Genomic DNA, 16,312 nt, shown 5'->3' with positions numbered 1-16,312 from the left:
TCAATGCATTCGTGATAAATGATTCCTTGGTAGAACTTATAGTTTCCTGTATTCAATGGCTTCTTTAAGCAGGAAGTCTGTAGTTATCTTACATCTTATTTATCGCATTTTGGCTTTTTGTTACAATCACATAAACATAAAGCTGACAAGCAATGTGTTACTAAATCCAGGATAGCTTATCTAAGATCCAGCTTCTGTGAACTGTGAACAAAGCTTATCTACCTACTTCAGCTAATTCAGCAATTATCTTAACTTTCCTAAAATCCCTAATTCTTCAAATTTAATGTCTCAGTCTGTGACTCTGTCTGCTCCGGTGGGATTTTCAACCCGTGAAGCTAAAATTATGACATGCCAGGTTCTAAGCAAGACAGAAAACAATGGGAGAACTCTCTAGATCAGGAAGTGGAGCCTCTCAGTAGTGTCCCAAAGGGCCAGCAGTGCCCAGCATCTCTGGCTGGAATTTGAGGAGTCCCAGCACGGCCCGTCTGAAGGGTTCCTCTGGAGCAGACACTTCCCAGCATCCCTGACCAGGGTTTGGGGGGTGCCAGTGCAGCCCCCCTAGCACATCCCACTGCTTCTTCAAGTCCTGTTTAACCAGGATGATTTTTTTGGGGGTAGGAGCACCCAAACAAGCAGAACTGGCCTTAACCACTTTCGGGGGGATCTCTCCTCTTTCTTCCTCACCAAATTCCCACTGTCAAAACCCGGCCTGAGGCTCAGCTCCCCATCCCCTCAGTCCCTCCAAGGAATTGGGCTTGGATTTCCCAATCCAGCAGGGCAGAAATGCTGTTGTCTTTATTGTATATCCTAATTGCAGTAATTGCTTAAGAATTAAAAGACATGAAAGGAATGAAATTAAATAAGAGCTTCCAGCTCCAAGGGCCATCAAAGGGATGCTCAAAACCCTCACCAATGATTTGCTTTAATTAACCAACTGAAACAGAGTAATTAACATTGATACAGTATGTTTCTTTTTAATTGAGTTATAGATAAATATTGCAGAATGTAAAAACCTTTCTAAACCCGAAAACTCTTTTAAGAGATATACAGGGCACAGCTGCAGAGAGAGTCTTGGCATTCACGGGGAAAAAAACCAAGTTTTCAGTCTTTAGCATCTTCCACTATGTCGTCATTGACAGCAAATATGGCTTCAGCCTCAGCAAGACACGGAGAGTCAGAGACTGCAGATTCTGGTCTCACCTCAGCCTTTCGTCTGCAAGGAGAGAAGAAAATGTGTCAGAATGGACAGCCTACTTCCAGAAAAACATAATTCATAAAGCATTAATTAAAGCTGTAAGAACTTCCCCAAAGGCCCATTTCCCTGTGGGCTGAGGGCTCCAAGTTGAAGCACAGGCTGGACCTGCCATGGGCAGACTATGGAAACCCCAGAAGTAAAAGCTATTTGGCCAATTCCATAAAACATTCCAAAATCGGGCTCCATCTCTTCTCTCACCTTCAACATCCAGAATGAGGTCTACTGCTGTTGAGCAGCATTCAAAAACTTGTTAGAGCAGAAACTGCCTCACAAATTACACTGGAGTCACGTAAGCTCCTCTGGCAGCTATGTCAGTAACAAAATGTTTTAGCTACCTGGACAGAAAAGGATGCTAAGGCCCATCACTAGAGACTAAACCGGAGCACTGCTTCAAAGCAGGGCAGTGAAGATGGTGGGTAGAAGCTTTTCTAAGCAATACAGTGCCTACCAGTGGGGCAGAATGGAGAATTTCATTCCGAGTTTTCTCCAAAACTTTAAAACTCACAGAAGTAAAGCTAAGTAGTGTTGGGTAACAAACAAACTAACAAACAAACAAACACAAAAACAACCCACCAAACAAAATAGAAACCAAAAAAAACCCCAACCACTTTTAGAGATTATTCTTGCTAGGTGGAACAGTCATACTGTATGAGAAACACTGATAATTAGTTGAATGCACAGAAAACCAAACACAACCAAAATATCAGCATTTACACAAAAAACCCTGATGAAGCAACTGCTAAAATATATACCAAGCCTTGCTTAAAGGAGTGTCGCCATCAGCTTTTGAAGTTGTGACACAACTAACCTTCAACACCTCATGGAAAAGCATTTATCTAATGCCGGAAAAAAAGCCTTTTCTTACATCACATTTTAGCCCTAAACTTGCAAAAACTCCCCACCAAATTAACAAGTCACCCCATTGAGTCATTCCTGTCTTTGAGCACAAGTCAAGCTAAAGCTATGGAGACAAGAAAAAGAAAAGTTACTTCATGCTGTTCCTTTGGAAATTACAGAACCACAGGGAGGTTTCTTATTAGCTTAGGAAAATGCACACTCAGTTCAGTAGATACTGAAGAGCAGGAAGTCAGGAGATAAATGCTTTGCTTTCAGAGACAAAAATTTAAATAAATATTTACATGAAACCAGAAGTCTACAGATTGACTGCTCAGAAGTCTTTATGAAGAAAAAAAACCCTGGGGACATAAAAAACCCTGGGGACATCCTCTTAAGGGACATTAGAGGAGCTCCTTGGCTGGGACACAGCCTCGGTCAGCAGTGCTCCCTTGCAGCACAGGCCACCCCTGGCTTTCAGCTCTTTCCCAGCCTTTGCAATGTTCCCACACATCCCAGAGGATTACAGGGCCACGTTTCCCGTTCACCATTCTCCTGCAGTTCAACATGTATTTCCTCTCAGACCTGCAGAGCAGCCACCCGCGACTCAGCAGCCGTCAGTCTTGTCTCCAGAGTTTTGAGCATCGCATCTACCTGCAAAATAACCGGGGAAACGTACTTAGTCACACACAGAATTCGACAACACAAAGAGCATGTGTGGATGTCAGAAAGGCCTCAGATCTGATCCCACATCATTGATTCTTTTAATTTGATTTTTTCCTCACTACTTTCATACTTTGAAAGCTCACCCGACCCTAATATTCACAGTCCACACGGTAACTCTTCCCAGCCTTGGCACATGTCAGGGCCACACACTCAGCTTTTGCTGGACAACCTTCAGCTTCCACAGTCAACTTCCCTACGCTATTTGCTCACAACTCTTCCTATCTGCAGTCACAAGATTTTAGTAGAGCAAAACATTGACTTGATTTATCGTGATTCGTTTATGATTAGTATTTCAATACAAAGTTACAGCAAAGTTACCATTTGCACAAAAGGCAGAAGAAACATGACTAAAAGTTAAGTGAAGATCCGGAGAAATGAATCAGAACTAACTAAAAACAACCTATCAAATGACTGAGACATAAACAGGAACCTAATTCTGTGCTCGATAAACAGAAAATGCTGGTTACCATGAAAATTGAAGGAAAAGTTACTGAAAATCTTGCATAACACAAGACACCAATGACATGAAGCAGTCCAGAACACATTACAACGCACTGAATTGCTCTGGGAGAAATAAGCTATTCTGCAAAAACTATTGAAGTATATCAAGGTTTCACGGAGGTGATTTAAACAAAGAATGACATAAGGTTAAATCTCACCCTTTGCAGCACCTCTTGCAAGACAGCTCGACTTTCAAGAGTAAGCGGTTCCTCATGAAGAAGTGCTTGCTTTTCCGGGGTTCCTAGAATATAGCTGAGATGCCACAGTTTAGATCATGCACTTCCCACTCTAAAGCCAAAAATCCAAATACAGCACTCCTTCAGAACCCTGAGGGACAGCCATGGATTCTGGGGCTACAGGATACAGTGAAAAATTGCACCAAGACACCCAGAACAGGGCAGGGCTGCCTGGGAGAAGCAGCATCACTCTCTGCGAAAATGCCATTCTGCAGCCAGCTTAGTGCTTTTGAGAATTTCACTGCTAGGGAGAAAAAAAAAGTACTATAGCTCTGGAATGAAGAAAAAAAATCCCAAAATCACTGTCCAGAGTACGAGGGTGAACATCCACAGCAATATAGCAAAATAAATGGGAATTCAGAAAAAAACAGAGACATTAAAACCAGTCCAGATGAACAATCACTGTCTATTAGAACAATGCTTGCACAAAAGAACTCTGGCCTTAATTCAGGTCACAGTTATTGAAGAATATTTGAAGACTGCTTTGAAGGGCTACAAACCAAGTCAAGCCAAGCACACTTTCATTTTCTAGACAGATTTTAGGACAGCTGAGGGAGAGTCTCCAGCACATCCTCAGCTGCCACATTTGCCTTTGCCCACCCTAGCAAGGACAGAGCAGATGTGGCCAGTATAGGTCACACCCAGCCCAAGGTCTGCCTGAGCCCCTCTGGCCACACTTCCTTCCTGCTGATAATGCTGACCCCTGACAGGCCCCAGCCAGGACCGTTTGCTGCTTGCTTTGCGGACCCTTCGGATCAAATGGGAAGGAACACTTCTGTGCCCTGCACCTGCTGATACTTTCCCTGCTGGAATGCAATTGCTCACACAAAAGACAGACCGGTTGTTCTGTTTTGGCCTTTTGTCTAGGATTTGCCTGACACAAGTGATGTTCCTCACCACTGAACACTATGATGCCAACAGCAGCAATACAGAAATCCACTCTGGGACAGAGCAGCAGAAAAAGCTACCTCTGGTCTTGCCAGAGATATAAGGGGGGAGCATGCTTGGTGCTGTGCCTGCTGAGTGAAGTGGAGCTGGCAGGCTGACCTATAAACATTCTGTGTTTACCTTTCAACAGAGTCAACACTGAAACAGAACAAATCTCTCTTGTAGTCGAGATGCCTTGAGGTGCACCTGTAGATGCTGCCAAGTGTCCTTGAGCAGCCAGAGCAGAACAGGGTTTCGACCGTGCTGTAAGTAAGAAATAACATTTATTCAGAAGAAAATAAAAGGAAACACCTCTCCCTATCCCTTTACTAAAAAAAATAATAAAAAAAAAAAAAAAAAAAAAAAAAAAAAAAAATCATGCATTAGATTTTTTTAAAGCATTCATTCTTGCTTTACACAGTGTAAATTATGAGCACTCATCTTTCAGCCTGAATTTGCAACAGTTCCTTGGGCTGACTGACCTCAGCAAGACCATCAGAATCACTAAATTGTGGAGGGGACCTTAAAGCTCGTCCCATTCCACCCCCCACCCTGGGCAGGGGCACCTTCCACTATCCCAGGATGCTCCAAGCCCCGATGTCCAACGTGGCCAAGGATCCAGGGGCAGCCACAGCTTCTCTAGGCACCCTGTGCCAGGGCCTCACCAGCTTCACAGGGAAAGATTTCTTCCTGATATTTAATCGAAACCTGCCTCCCTTCATCCTGAGGCAGTTCCCCTTGTCCATCACTCCGTGTCCTTGGGAGGAATCCCTTATGCCATAAGCGGCTTGTACTGACCACCCCAAATAAGCGTTCCAGCGGCTCTCGGGGCACACGAGTGCTCCGGGCCCTTTACCGGGCTCGTCCTCAGCGCCTTCCCCGGGAACCCCCGACTTCCCCTGGGCTGTGTCCAGCCGGGACCGGCCCTCACCATCCGCACTCTCCGGGGAGCTTGGAGACCTTCCTCTCCGGGTCCACGGCGACGCTGGCGGCCGCGCCTGCAGCGGGAGGGAGGGAGGGAAGGAGGGAGGGAGGGATGGCGGCAGCGGCCGCAGGGACGCGGGGGGTGGCAGGGCTGGCACTCACTGCGCAGCAGGATGCAGCCGCTCTCCTCGTCATTTAACACCCAGCTCGAGGTGTCGCCCACGGGCCGCCTGCAGCCGGCACACAGGAACACCATGGGCATGGGGGCCGCGTCCGCCCGCCGCTCTTGCTGCTGCTGCTGCTGCTGCTCGGCCCCGCCGCCGCCCGGCTCCAGCAGCGACAGCGAGCGCTCCGGCTCCGGGCACAGCGCCATCGCGTCCGGCCGGGGGACCGGCGGCGGCCCCGACATCGGCCCCGACATCGGCACCGACATCGGCCCCGACATCGCTTTCCAATGGCCCGCCGAGGAAGCGGCAGTGACGCCAAACACCGCTCCGGGACCGCCCCGGAACTGCTTCCGGGACCCGGCCCGCACCGCTGTGGGGTGTTTCCTCCTGCTTAGGTCGTGGAATTAAAGAGAAGGGTCTGATTATTCCAGAACATCCCTTTTATATGAAGCGTTTTATCAAGTCACATCTAATTCGGAGAACCTCCTGAGCTGGGAGGGACCCACAAGGGCCATCCAGCCGAGCTCCTGGCTCTGCACAGACACCCCAACAGTCCCACCCTGTGCATCCCTGGCAGAGCTGTGCAAACGCTCCTGGAGCTCGGGCAGCCTCGGGGCCGTGCCCATTCCCTGGGGAGCCTGGCCAGCGCCCAGCACGCTCTGGTGAAAGTACCTTTCCCCAATATCTCACATAAACCCCTCCAGACGCAGCTCCAGCCGTTCACTGGGTCCTGTCCCTGTCACAGGGAGAAGAGACCGGAGCTGCCTCTCAGGAGGAGCCGCAGGCCCGGGTGAGCTCTGCCCTCAATCTCCTCCAGGCTGAACAGGCCAAGTGCCCTCAGCTACTCCTGGCGTGGCCCCTCCAGATCCCAGCCCTTTCTATCCAGATACATTCAGGAATGTTTTTCAGCCCAGGTGTGCTCAGGAGCTCCCAGGAACAGTGCGCTGCTCTAAGAGGAGGGTTTGTGACCCAGCTGGCACTTGTCCACCCTGTCCCTAGATTACGGGACAGCCATCTCCATTTCAAATGTGCAGAGAAGTAACATGAGTGTCCGGCAAGAAGTGAGGATTGCATTTTCAGGGCTGCTCTTACATCTCTGCCATGCATTAATACTCATTTACCTCTAGATGTTTTCAGTCCCAAGGCAGTCCTTGTGAGATGTTAATTTTGAGTAACTAAGGATTTTTAGGAAAGTTAAGATAATAAGTTGCTGAATTAGCTGAAGTAGATAGGTAATCTTTGTTCTCAGTTAACAGAAGCCAGATCTTAGATAAGCTACCCTGGATCTTGTAACTAATTTCTTGTCAGGTTTATGTTTATGTAGTTGTGCTTGTAATGAAAAACAAAATGTGGTAAATAGGACATAAGATAGCTGCAGATTTCCTGCTTAAAGGACCCATTGAACACAGGAAACTATAAGTCTTACCAAGAATTCTTTGTCATGAATGCATTGAAAAGATAGAAAGGTCAGGACGAGGAAGACTCATCTTACTTCCACATTTTTGGTGACCCCTCCTCAGAAGAGACCCCTGACTCGTTTTAAGAAACAAAGTACGCATGCTTAATAGCCTTTTTGCCAATTAGCATACAAAGTGAGGAATGGGAGGTGACGAGGTATGAATATGCATTTGTATTTTGGGTATTCAACACTTTTGTAAATAAAAGGCTTTGTAATTACCTATGAATTTCGCAGTGCGAATTAGGGAAATATCCTGCGTGCTGCCCGGCTGTAATAAACATACACTTTCTAACTTTAAACTGTTAGAGAGTTTTTGTCCGTCACAGTTGGGTATGGATACTATATAATACCCATATTTTTTTAATAAGTCACTTGAGCTGTGGGACCCCGGAGTGATTGGCATAGGCACCAGTTGTGCAATTCTCTTTCTGGGGGCACTGAAGTACAAAGCAAAGCCAAGTAGTGGGTCAGAGTTGTGAGCTGGCTTAAAAGGCACCACTGGCATGGCTAACAGAACAAACACCTCTGAGTATTTCTGGTTTTAGGAATATTTCTGGGATTACATAGATCCAATTCCAGTAGATGGAAGCAAGTTGAAGGTCAATAAATGTAAGTATTGTGGCGTAGTAGGTGCTAATCTAGGACAGGGAAAATGTTGCATAGCTTGTCTCACCAACCTGATTTTGTTTCCTTGCAATAGAGGCCATGCCAGTGCATGGTTTGTAAGAATGGGTGTCTGCCCTCGGGCTGGCAAATTACTAACACACACTCTGGGCTTTATCTTACAGTATTTGGAGCTGTAAGACTGCTGACACTAATTCTTGTTTACTAGGACAGGGGTTTTTTGAGACATTTGCTAAGGTGAATTTGATGCCTTGCAAATCTGTAGTTGGTTGCCTGTGTGCTACTGTCACCAAAGTTCACTGAAAGAGCAGAGGTTTTCATAAGAGTATTGTGTTTTCATCTTGGCACAAGGCTGACAGTGCAACTGGTAAACGTTCAAACTTTTAGTAAAGGAAATGTGTTTCCACTACCCAGGAACAACAAGCTGCAAACATATTGTTCTACCTTTCCTCCTTTGATTTAGTGCTGCTGAACTACTAAAGTAATAATATCCATTATTGTGAAAATGCTTTGCTGCTGCAGAATCTGATTCTACTGGGATTTGCAGTTTATTTTCAAAGGATATGAAGTAGCATTCACCCAACTCACCTTGCAATAACTCGTTCCATTTCACACCTGGCTTTGCACAGTGAAACAGCAATGTCTTTTTATGGCTACTTATGGCACACGATTTTGGTTTTTTCTAATGGAACTGCACTGGTTAGGTTTTGCTAAGATAGAATGACAAGCTACATCACGGCGGATCAGCCGAGGGTGGTGGATGGACTGACAAAGACCAAGGGAGAGCACGTAGGGTGTGCTGGAGTCACTTATGCCACACGCAGTGCTTCCCCTTGATTTCTGTCAAGCCTCTGCCTCTGGTTATATCTTCAGTTAATTAACAAAGTTATGGGCTTTACTCATTGCTGTTTAGTTTACTGAAGATGGCTGCAGCTGTTTCAGATATGGTTTCAGAGACTAAAATTGTTTTTCCCAAGGTTATTACAGTGAAATTATTACATTTTCCAGGAAAATGTGATGGCTTTTCAGAACATCTTCACGTCTCTCTCACTAGCAATGCAAGAAACTGCATTTCTGATGGTGAGGGTCAAATTAACCTGTGTTAGGAGCTGCTTGTCCTTCACTTGCTTGGACAACAGTAGGAAAAAGGAGCAGAAACTTACTCTGCACCACCTCTAAAAAAGCTTTTCTGGGCATTCAGATCAGCTGAGGTTTTATTGCCTCCAAACTTAGAGCACCACACCTTAGAGAAAGTGGTGTGAATATCCACATCCTTCCGTAGAGAAAATCTAGCTCTCTAATGCTGTACAGCTCTAGTTTTGGGTTTAAAAGGAGCTGGGCTGATTCCCTGAATCTCTTTGTGGATTTGATGCCAACACATGCTGAAGTTTTTCACAAAGAAACACTCAATCAAACACACTGTACCTGTTTCAAAGAACACAATGTTTTCTGTACTTTCAGAGGGAAGATTTATCTTGGTCCATATTTGTCTCTGGAGTCAGTAACCCTTCTTTTTCCACCTCTTCTAAAGTGAGTCATGGGCTATGAATCCCGGGCAGAGCATCCAAACTTCCCAAGGCCATCACCACCACAGTGATCCCAGGAAGGAGCATTTTTGAAACAGCAGCCAAATGTGATGTGGGGGCAGAAGCAGATTCATCCCCTCTGTCAGTGAGCCCAAGGCTCAGGCAATAATTGGCACAGCCCTGTAGCCTTCATGGAAGAGCAGCTCCCTTTGCTCTCCCAGCCACCTCACAATCCCACTAAAAGACCAACTGTGAACACAATTTGGCACTGGCAATCCTCTTGTTCCTTAAAAAAAACATTTGCTCCTGGCAAAGCAGGCAACATCTTGCACTGTTTTATGGTGGCTGTGGGGACACTGCAGCTGAACGGGGCAAGGGGCACATTCTCTTCCACTGCATTGATCTGCTGGGAGGGTCACAGGCACTTTGCAACAGACTTCCCTTGGTATTTCTCTTGGTATAAAATGCTTTCAGGCTGGATTTCCCTTCCTGAGTGCCTCTCCTTTGAGATCCTGCAGGATTAGGCAGTAACCACTCAGGCTTCCTGCACTGTGGTTGTGTAAAAGGAACCATATTCAAATATCTGCACAGTTCTAGTCACCAGAACACTCTCTGGAGGCTTTTCCCAATCCCTCCCTCATCCCTGTTACCAGACACTGTTAGGAGGCTCCCAAAACCTTTTAAAAAATGGCACTTAGATTCCTCTCCCTAAAAAGAGAAACTCAATGAATCAAATGGCGCATCTTTACTAGAGATGATAAATCACCTTGCTGTGGTTTATTTTTGCCATGCGAAATGCATGTGACAGAATTACTGTGCTGTGTCCACAGACTCCATCGTCATTGCCTTTTGGGTTGCCCTTGCTGCCTTTGTGACGTTTCTTTTCCTTGTTTTACTGTGTATGTCCTGCTCTGGATCAACACCAGCAAAAAGTAAGTAGACACCGGTGTGAAAAAATAACCTGCAGGAAACATTCACTGCCTCAAGCGGTCCAGCAATGACACACAATGTTTATTACTGCACAGAGGTGATGGTTTTCGTGTCAATATTTGGTTGGAGTTATCTCTTGGCACACTGCTCCTCCTAATGCATTTGGCCACTGCTCCTCCTGCTCTGATCAGGATGCAGAAAATTCTGCTCAGGCAGAGATCCAAGATTTGGTCACAAACAAGCAGAGGGAAACAGCAGTCACAAGGAGCACTGATACTCTTTTATTGGCACCCTAGGGCCTCTGGCATGCTTACAAAAGGTAACAAAAACATTAAACAAAAGTAAGTTTACCCAAATAAACCACAAAGCATGAGGCAGACTAACACAACACACATGGAAATAGACATGAGACTGCAGGGTAACAGAGGCAGGTCACCAAAAGTTTACTGTTCCTAAAAAACTGGGAGAAGTCTGTGTACATGTGTCCTAGGGTAACTTAATGATGCTTGTATCCCCAATCGTCTGTTCTGTTTGTGCTGTATATTGAGTCCTGTGCCTTTAAGACTGGCTCTAAGAGCAAGGAGAAGCGCTGAGTTTGTTTTGAGAAAACTGCCTGACTCCTCCACATTCTTCTGCGACAGGGTGTTCGGCGGAGGCTTGGAGAGACTGCAGGACAGAGATTTTTTTTTGCTTTTAGTTAGTTTCAGCTAGCTAGGGCAGAGAAGTTCCCTGGACTGTTTTTTTTTCCTTTTTCTTGGAACTGTTTAAACCTGCTCTGGACTGAAAACCCAGGGGAGCACTGGGGGCTGCACCTGTGGCCCACCAGGGCCTGGACCTCGGCATTTTCCAGCAGCGCCGGAGAGACTGGGACTGAGGAGATGCTGAGAGAGAGCCGAGCTACACCCACAGCAAGGACTTTCTCAATTTGCCATCTCACTTCAGAAGGAGAGGTTTTATTGTTTCATATTATTCATTCTTTATACTTGTATGCACTTCATTTGTTTAGTAAAATAGTTTTTTCCACTTTTCTCCAAAGAGGGTTTTTTTTCCGGACCAGTTGGAAGGAGGGGCCACTTGGGTTTGCTTCCTTAGAGGGATCCTATACAGGGGTTTTCTCCCAAATTTGTCCCAAACCAGGACATACTTCTAACTGGTGCCCACTGCGGGGCACGAGAGAGTGGAAAAAACTTGTATTGATTATTATTAACTGCATTTTTTGGTTGTCCTTTGGGTGGGGATTAAACAGTCAGTGGCCATGTTGCTTCTTGAATTCCTAATGTCTCTTAGAATGGAGTCTTTTCTGCATTTCTGTTCCCTAGGTTTTTTTGAGGTCTTAATACCTTTCTGGTCCCTAGGTTTGTTTTCTTACCCAGAAATAGCTCCAATATTGTCCCTAACATACAGCTTTTACACTAGGGATGCACAAATTAGAATAGTTATTTTGCTGGGTTCAGTGATTATGGTTTACAAGAAGCTTATAAAGATACTGGAGTTTGTTCTGGGTATGTCCAGTTTATGGTTTTTTCGTCCTACCCTGCGTCCTAGTTCCAGCAGCATGTTTTGGGGATTTATCAACAATTGCACCCAGTTTGTTAGAGGAAGAGTAGGGGATGAGGCTCTTCAGCCTCTTCTTTCCTTCTTCTCTTTTGAGTCAGTTACATCACTTTTGGAGAATGTTCAGGGTCTCCTGAATGTTAAAGACACTACCTTCCTGGTATTTCACCTGGTGAGCTTCCTCTATATGGTTTATAGCTTTTCTAGAATGAGTCACACACTGCTAAACACTGTAGGGCAGCAGATAGAGGCAAGGGAGCAGGGAGATAAATCAGTCACTCAGGCTGCAGCCAATCCCACAGCTATTCAGGCTGCAGCTCAGCCAGACAGTGAGGCTAAGACACCGGCAGTTGCTGCAGTAAAGAAGGGAAAGAAGCACACGGACAAAACCAATCGACCAGTAGACGATGATTCAGGTGAAGGATCCTCAATGCCTCCTGACACCCAGTCAGGAGTCAAACCAACTGACACACAATGAGAAGCTGAAGCAACTGATGATACACAGTCAGAAGCCGAACCAACTGATACAAAATCGGAAGCCAAATCAACTGGCACAAGATCGGGAGACCAACCAACTAGCACACGATCAGAAGCCCAACCAACTGCTACAACATGAGGAGCACCGAAACAACGAGCAGGTGGATGAGGCTGCAAAGATAGAGATGTCAAAGATAGACTTAGATTGGCAACACAAGGGAGAGTTGTTTCTAGCTCGATGGGCCCATGATGCCTCAGGCCATCAGGGCAGAGATGCCACCTATAAGTGGGCACGAGATCGAGGGGTGGATCTAACCATAGACAGTATTTCTCAGGTTATCCATGACTGTGAGGCGTGTGCTGCCATCAAACAGGCCAAGTGGGTGAAGCCCCTATGGTATGGCGGGCGATGGTCCAAGTATAAGTACGGAGAAGCCTGGCAGATTGACTACATCACCCTTCCCCAAACCCGCCAAGGCAAGCGCTATGTGCTCACAATGGTAGAGGCCACCACAGGATGGCTGGAGACCTACCCTGTGCCTCACGCTACGGCCCGTAACACCATTCTAGGCCTTGCTTAGCTCCAAGTGGAAGTCCAATTAGCACCAGAAAGCCCCTAAAACAACGAGCCAACACAAGATCTCAACTTGGAAAAGACTTTTTTATATAGGCAGAACCTCAGGCTACCTATGAGCTGTTTTTATCCATGAAGTTGCTAAGAGAGAGAGACAGAGACAGAGACAGACACCCCTGGATTGAACAAGGCAGCACGAGTTTCTGGGATCCCCTATGAGGTGTTATAATTCTATAATCTAAAAATAATAAAATACATAAAATTAATATAAAATAAAAATGAATAAAATTTAAAAAATTAAATAAAAGCAATAAAATTAAATGTTAAATATTAGAAATACAAAATAAATAAAATATAATTTAATAAATAAATAATTATAAATAAACAAAATTTGAAAGTAATTTTTAAAGTAAAGAATAATATAGAATAAAAAATTTTAAATTTAAAATAAAGATATAAAAATAAAAAAATCTAAAAAAACTTTTAGAAATACAAAACAGAAAAAGCACAAAAATAAAAAAATTAGCATGAAAAAATTTAAAAGGAAATAAAATACAAACATCAAAAAGTAAAAAAGCAAAAAAATACAATAAACAATAAATAAAATACGAAATTGTTGCTGTGTGTTATTTGGTTTCATATTGTATTTCATTTTTACGCTGGGTTTTAAAATGGTTTGTTCTGTACCCCCTTGTTCTCCCGAAAAATGTATTATCCCGAAGTTTGTCCCTGCCCTTCCCTCAGCCCATCTCCCACGTTGTTCCCTCCCTTGAACGCAATCCAACCCTGTTCCACTCCCACCTTATCCCTGACCGGTATTGGTCTGTCCCCTCCCAGAGCCCCTTCCCTGGATATGAGCCCAGACCATGGGGCTGATCCCTCCCTTGATTCGGGGTCTGGGTTCGGGGCTGCTGACCCGGGCTGGGGCAGGACCCCAGAAGAGACTGAATAAAGCCTTGGTTTCACCCTGGATCAAGCGCAGACCTCCTTTCTTTGCCGCCAGCGGGGTCTTGCTCTCTCCTTCCAAGGAAAGGTTCTTGGCCGCCACCCGGGTTTTAGGACCTTGAAAAAACTCCGAACTGCAGCTTGTGTCTCGAGCTAGCCGGAACGAAAATGGAGCCAGAGCTCCGTGAGAGACAAGCCACACAAAATTAAATAAATGCAGCTCTCGCCTCATGCCATTGCCTAACACAGCTCTGGGAATATCCTGGACTATGCAGAGATAGGGAAAACAAACCCAATGCCTCCCAGAAAAGAAGGTTTTCTAAATAATTCCCAGTTTTGCTTGGAAACAAATTCTATTTTAGTGGGAAGCTCACTTCAGATGAACATCCAAATGTGCCAAGGCAGGAAAGAACCATTCCATTACGTCCAAGGAACAGCAATTAGGTCAGCATTAAAATTTTAATGGGATTGATGTAATAAAAAATGCAGTAATTTTAACTTTACAAAGAGATTAATTATGGCAATTAAACACTCAGCAAGTTTTTCTGGGAATTTAGAGAATTCTGTAGATATGGTGCTCAACAATGCCTGATTTACCAACATTTTGGTAAATTTCCTTGGAAATATGCTTTAAGATGTACAGAAATTCCAATTAGGGTGGAAAATCAGCATTTGCAATAAATATCCCCTCACTAAATTCAGAGAGAGGAAAACCATTAAATAAAAGGAAGGAACAGCATCTAAATCCCAGCTTGCCTGGAAAACAAGCTCAGCAATTTCTAACATTGAAAACTTTTGCAACAGTCAGGAAGTTGGTGGAAGTTCATCGGATGATTTAAAATCTGCCTCCTCTGCTCTGATTTTAAAGGGAAGTGGGAACTAAACATGTCAGGTTACACTTGTCCAAAAATTATCTGTGTTTTGTGGGAGTAGCAATCTAAAGAAACCCCAATCTTGGATTTGACATCTGAAACTCTCAGCAGAGTGGGGAAGTTTCAATGGAACGAAAGAGCCGCAATTGCTGGAAGAACAAAATTCAGTTGGGCAGAAGTCAGGAACTTTATTCACAAATCCATGCAGGAGGAGGAGGAGGACACCAGGAACGCACTCCAGCTGAAGGCAAGAATTTATTGGAAAAGGCAGGAAAACAAACGGACACTCCCTGGTTACGCTCAAGCAATTATTCAGGAGTCAGAGAGAAAAGTGGGAACCCTGGGCTGGGATAAGGCCTTCAGGCAGCTTCACTTCCTAGCAGCTCTCTCCTTTTTTGCCAGCTCCCTGGAAGAGGAAAAACAACAGCAATAAAGTTTCAAACCCGGGCAGGACGCCCTCGCTTCGGGCAGATGGAAGCGCAGCTCCTAGGGAGGGAGTCCAGGCCGTGCGCCAGGGAGCTCCAGGAATCTGGGATCGCCTGCGTGATGGAAGGGCTGGAAAAGCACACCCAGCTGCCGGCTTTAGTGCTGGGACACAGCCAGGCCCGGGCTCAGGCTTGGAGCTGGGACTGCACAACGCCCCAAAGCCAGCTTAGACATCCGGCATTACACCCAGCACCCAGCTCCAGGAGAAACTCGGCTGGGAGAAGCCCCCTGGATGCTCCCTCAGAATACTGACCTCACCCTGCAGCTCCTACAAAATAGGGGAACCTATGGAAATTATCCAGAAATCCACGGATTTCCAATTCTTAAGAACTAAAGCGGCAGCAAAATGTGTCCAAACCGGACTGCAAACCAGCAGGACCGAGGAGACAAGGGGATTTATTCCAGAGGGGACACAAGGAACCCTCAGCCAGCCAGCATCTCTCAGGCTCTTCCCACTGCTCTCTGAGGACACAAGCAGCACTTTTCCCCTGCTGTTCCCCTTTCCATCAATGCAGAGTTCTGTTCTCCGCCGCCTCCACGGTCAGGAAGGAAAACGGGAATATTACCTTGACACAGAGTGTCCAGGAGGGTGCGACTGAGGCAGGACCCCCAGCTCCCAATCCACCGCTGCTTCTGGATTTCTGAGCAGTTCCTTCCCAGCACTATTCCCTGGCTGCCATGGCCACAGACACCTTCTCCATGCAGCTCAAAAAGCCACAGAAACCCAAAGAAAGAAAATCAAAGCTCAGTCCACGTGTTTCTAGTCTGGGGAGAAGGAGGGAGGTCTAAAATCTGTATTTATTTTAGAACAGTAGAGCAATATTTAATGACCTTGAGTATCAGTGAAGTGCAGCAAAAGCTGATAAATTCCTTTATTAACATTAGCAGCAGAGAAATTAAGTTTTAAGTTTAGTTAAAATCAAGTTTTACTGCTAAAAATTAACAAGGTGCCATGTTGGTTTAAGTGCTTTAACCTTCTGACATTAGAGGGTATTTGTACCATAAATTCATTATTGGAGCAGCTTACTTTAAAATAAGTCTTCTTACAATACAGTTGGCCAAAAAAGAGAGTCCCAAATTCAAGATATAAGTCTCACAGCTATTTAAAAAAAGTTATCTTTGAAGCCTGTAACTTGCCAGCCCCTCATGATTTCAGTCCTTACCATTTATATTTCACCAAGTCCATGACTGAAACCTTGTAGAAAGCTAAAAAAAAAAAAAAAAAAAAAAAAAAAAAAAAAAAAAAAAATCCAGGACAAAGCTATACATTGTCCCCAAGTACTCTCAGTGTGGAG

The 16,312-nt window shown here is 45.1% G+C and overlaps 1 protein-coding gene across 1 annotated transcript; it reads right to left on the bottom strand.

Moving 5' to 3' along the window:
- Window positions 1–954: 954 nt before the first annotated feature.
- On the bottom strand, window positions 955–5,848 carry LOC120766025 (protein Mis18-alpha-like). Its single transcript, XM_040091374.2, has 6 exons — window positions 5,566–5,848; window positions 5,411–5,477; window positions 4,621–4,743; window positions 3,475–3,568; window positions 2,675–2,743; window positions 955–1,213 (listed from the first exon to the last, which is right to left on the bottom strand). The coding sequence occupies exons 1-6, from the start codon at window positions 5,846–5,848 to the stop codon at window positions 1,202–1,204; spliced, it is 648 nt and encodes a 215-aa protein (XP_039947308.1). The 3' UTR covers window positions 955–1,201.
- Window positions 5,849–16,312: the final 10,464 nt, after the last annotated feature.

Source organism: Hirundo rustica, assembly GCF_015227805.2.
Source record: "Hirundo rustica isolate bHirRus1 chromosome 1 unlocalized genomic scaffold, bHirRus1.pri.v3 SUPER_1_unloc_1, whole genome shotgun sequence".
Classification (NCBI taxonomy): domain Eukaryota; kingdom Metazoa; phylum Chordata; class Aves; order Passeriformes; family Hirundinidae; genus Hirundo; species Hirundo rustica.
Note: the sequence above shows the minus strand (reverse complement) of the source record. Positions and strands in the feature narration are given on the sequence as shown.

Bases quoted from the DNA above. Each gene is read 5' to 3' on its own strand.
- LOC120766025 (XM_040091374.2), bottom strand. From the start codon at position 5,848: ATGTCGGGGCCGATGTCGGTGCCGATGTCGGGGCCGATGTCGGGGCCG. The intron at 5,478-5,565 runs GTGAGTGCCAGC...CTCCCGCTGCAG, and splicing joins CGGCTGCATCCTGCTGCGCA to GCGCGGCCGCCAGCGTCGCC. The intron at 2,744-3,474 runs GTGAGATTTAAC...GTTATTTTGCAG, and splicing joins TGCAAGAGGTGCTGCAAAGG to GTAGATGCGATGCTCAAAAC.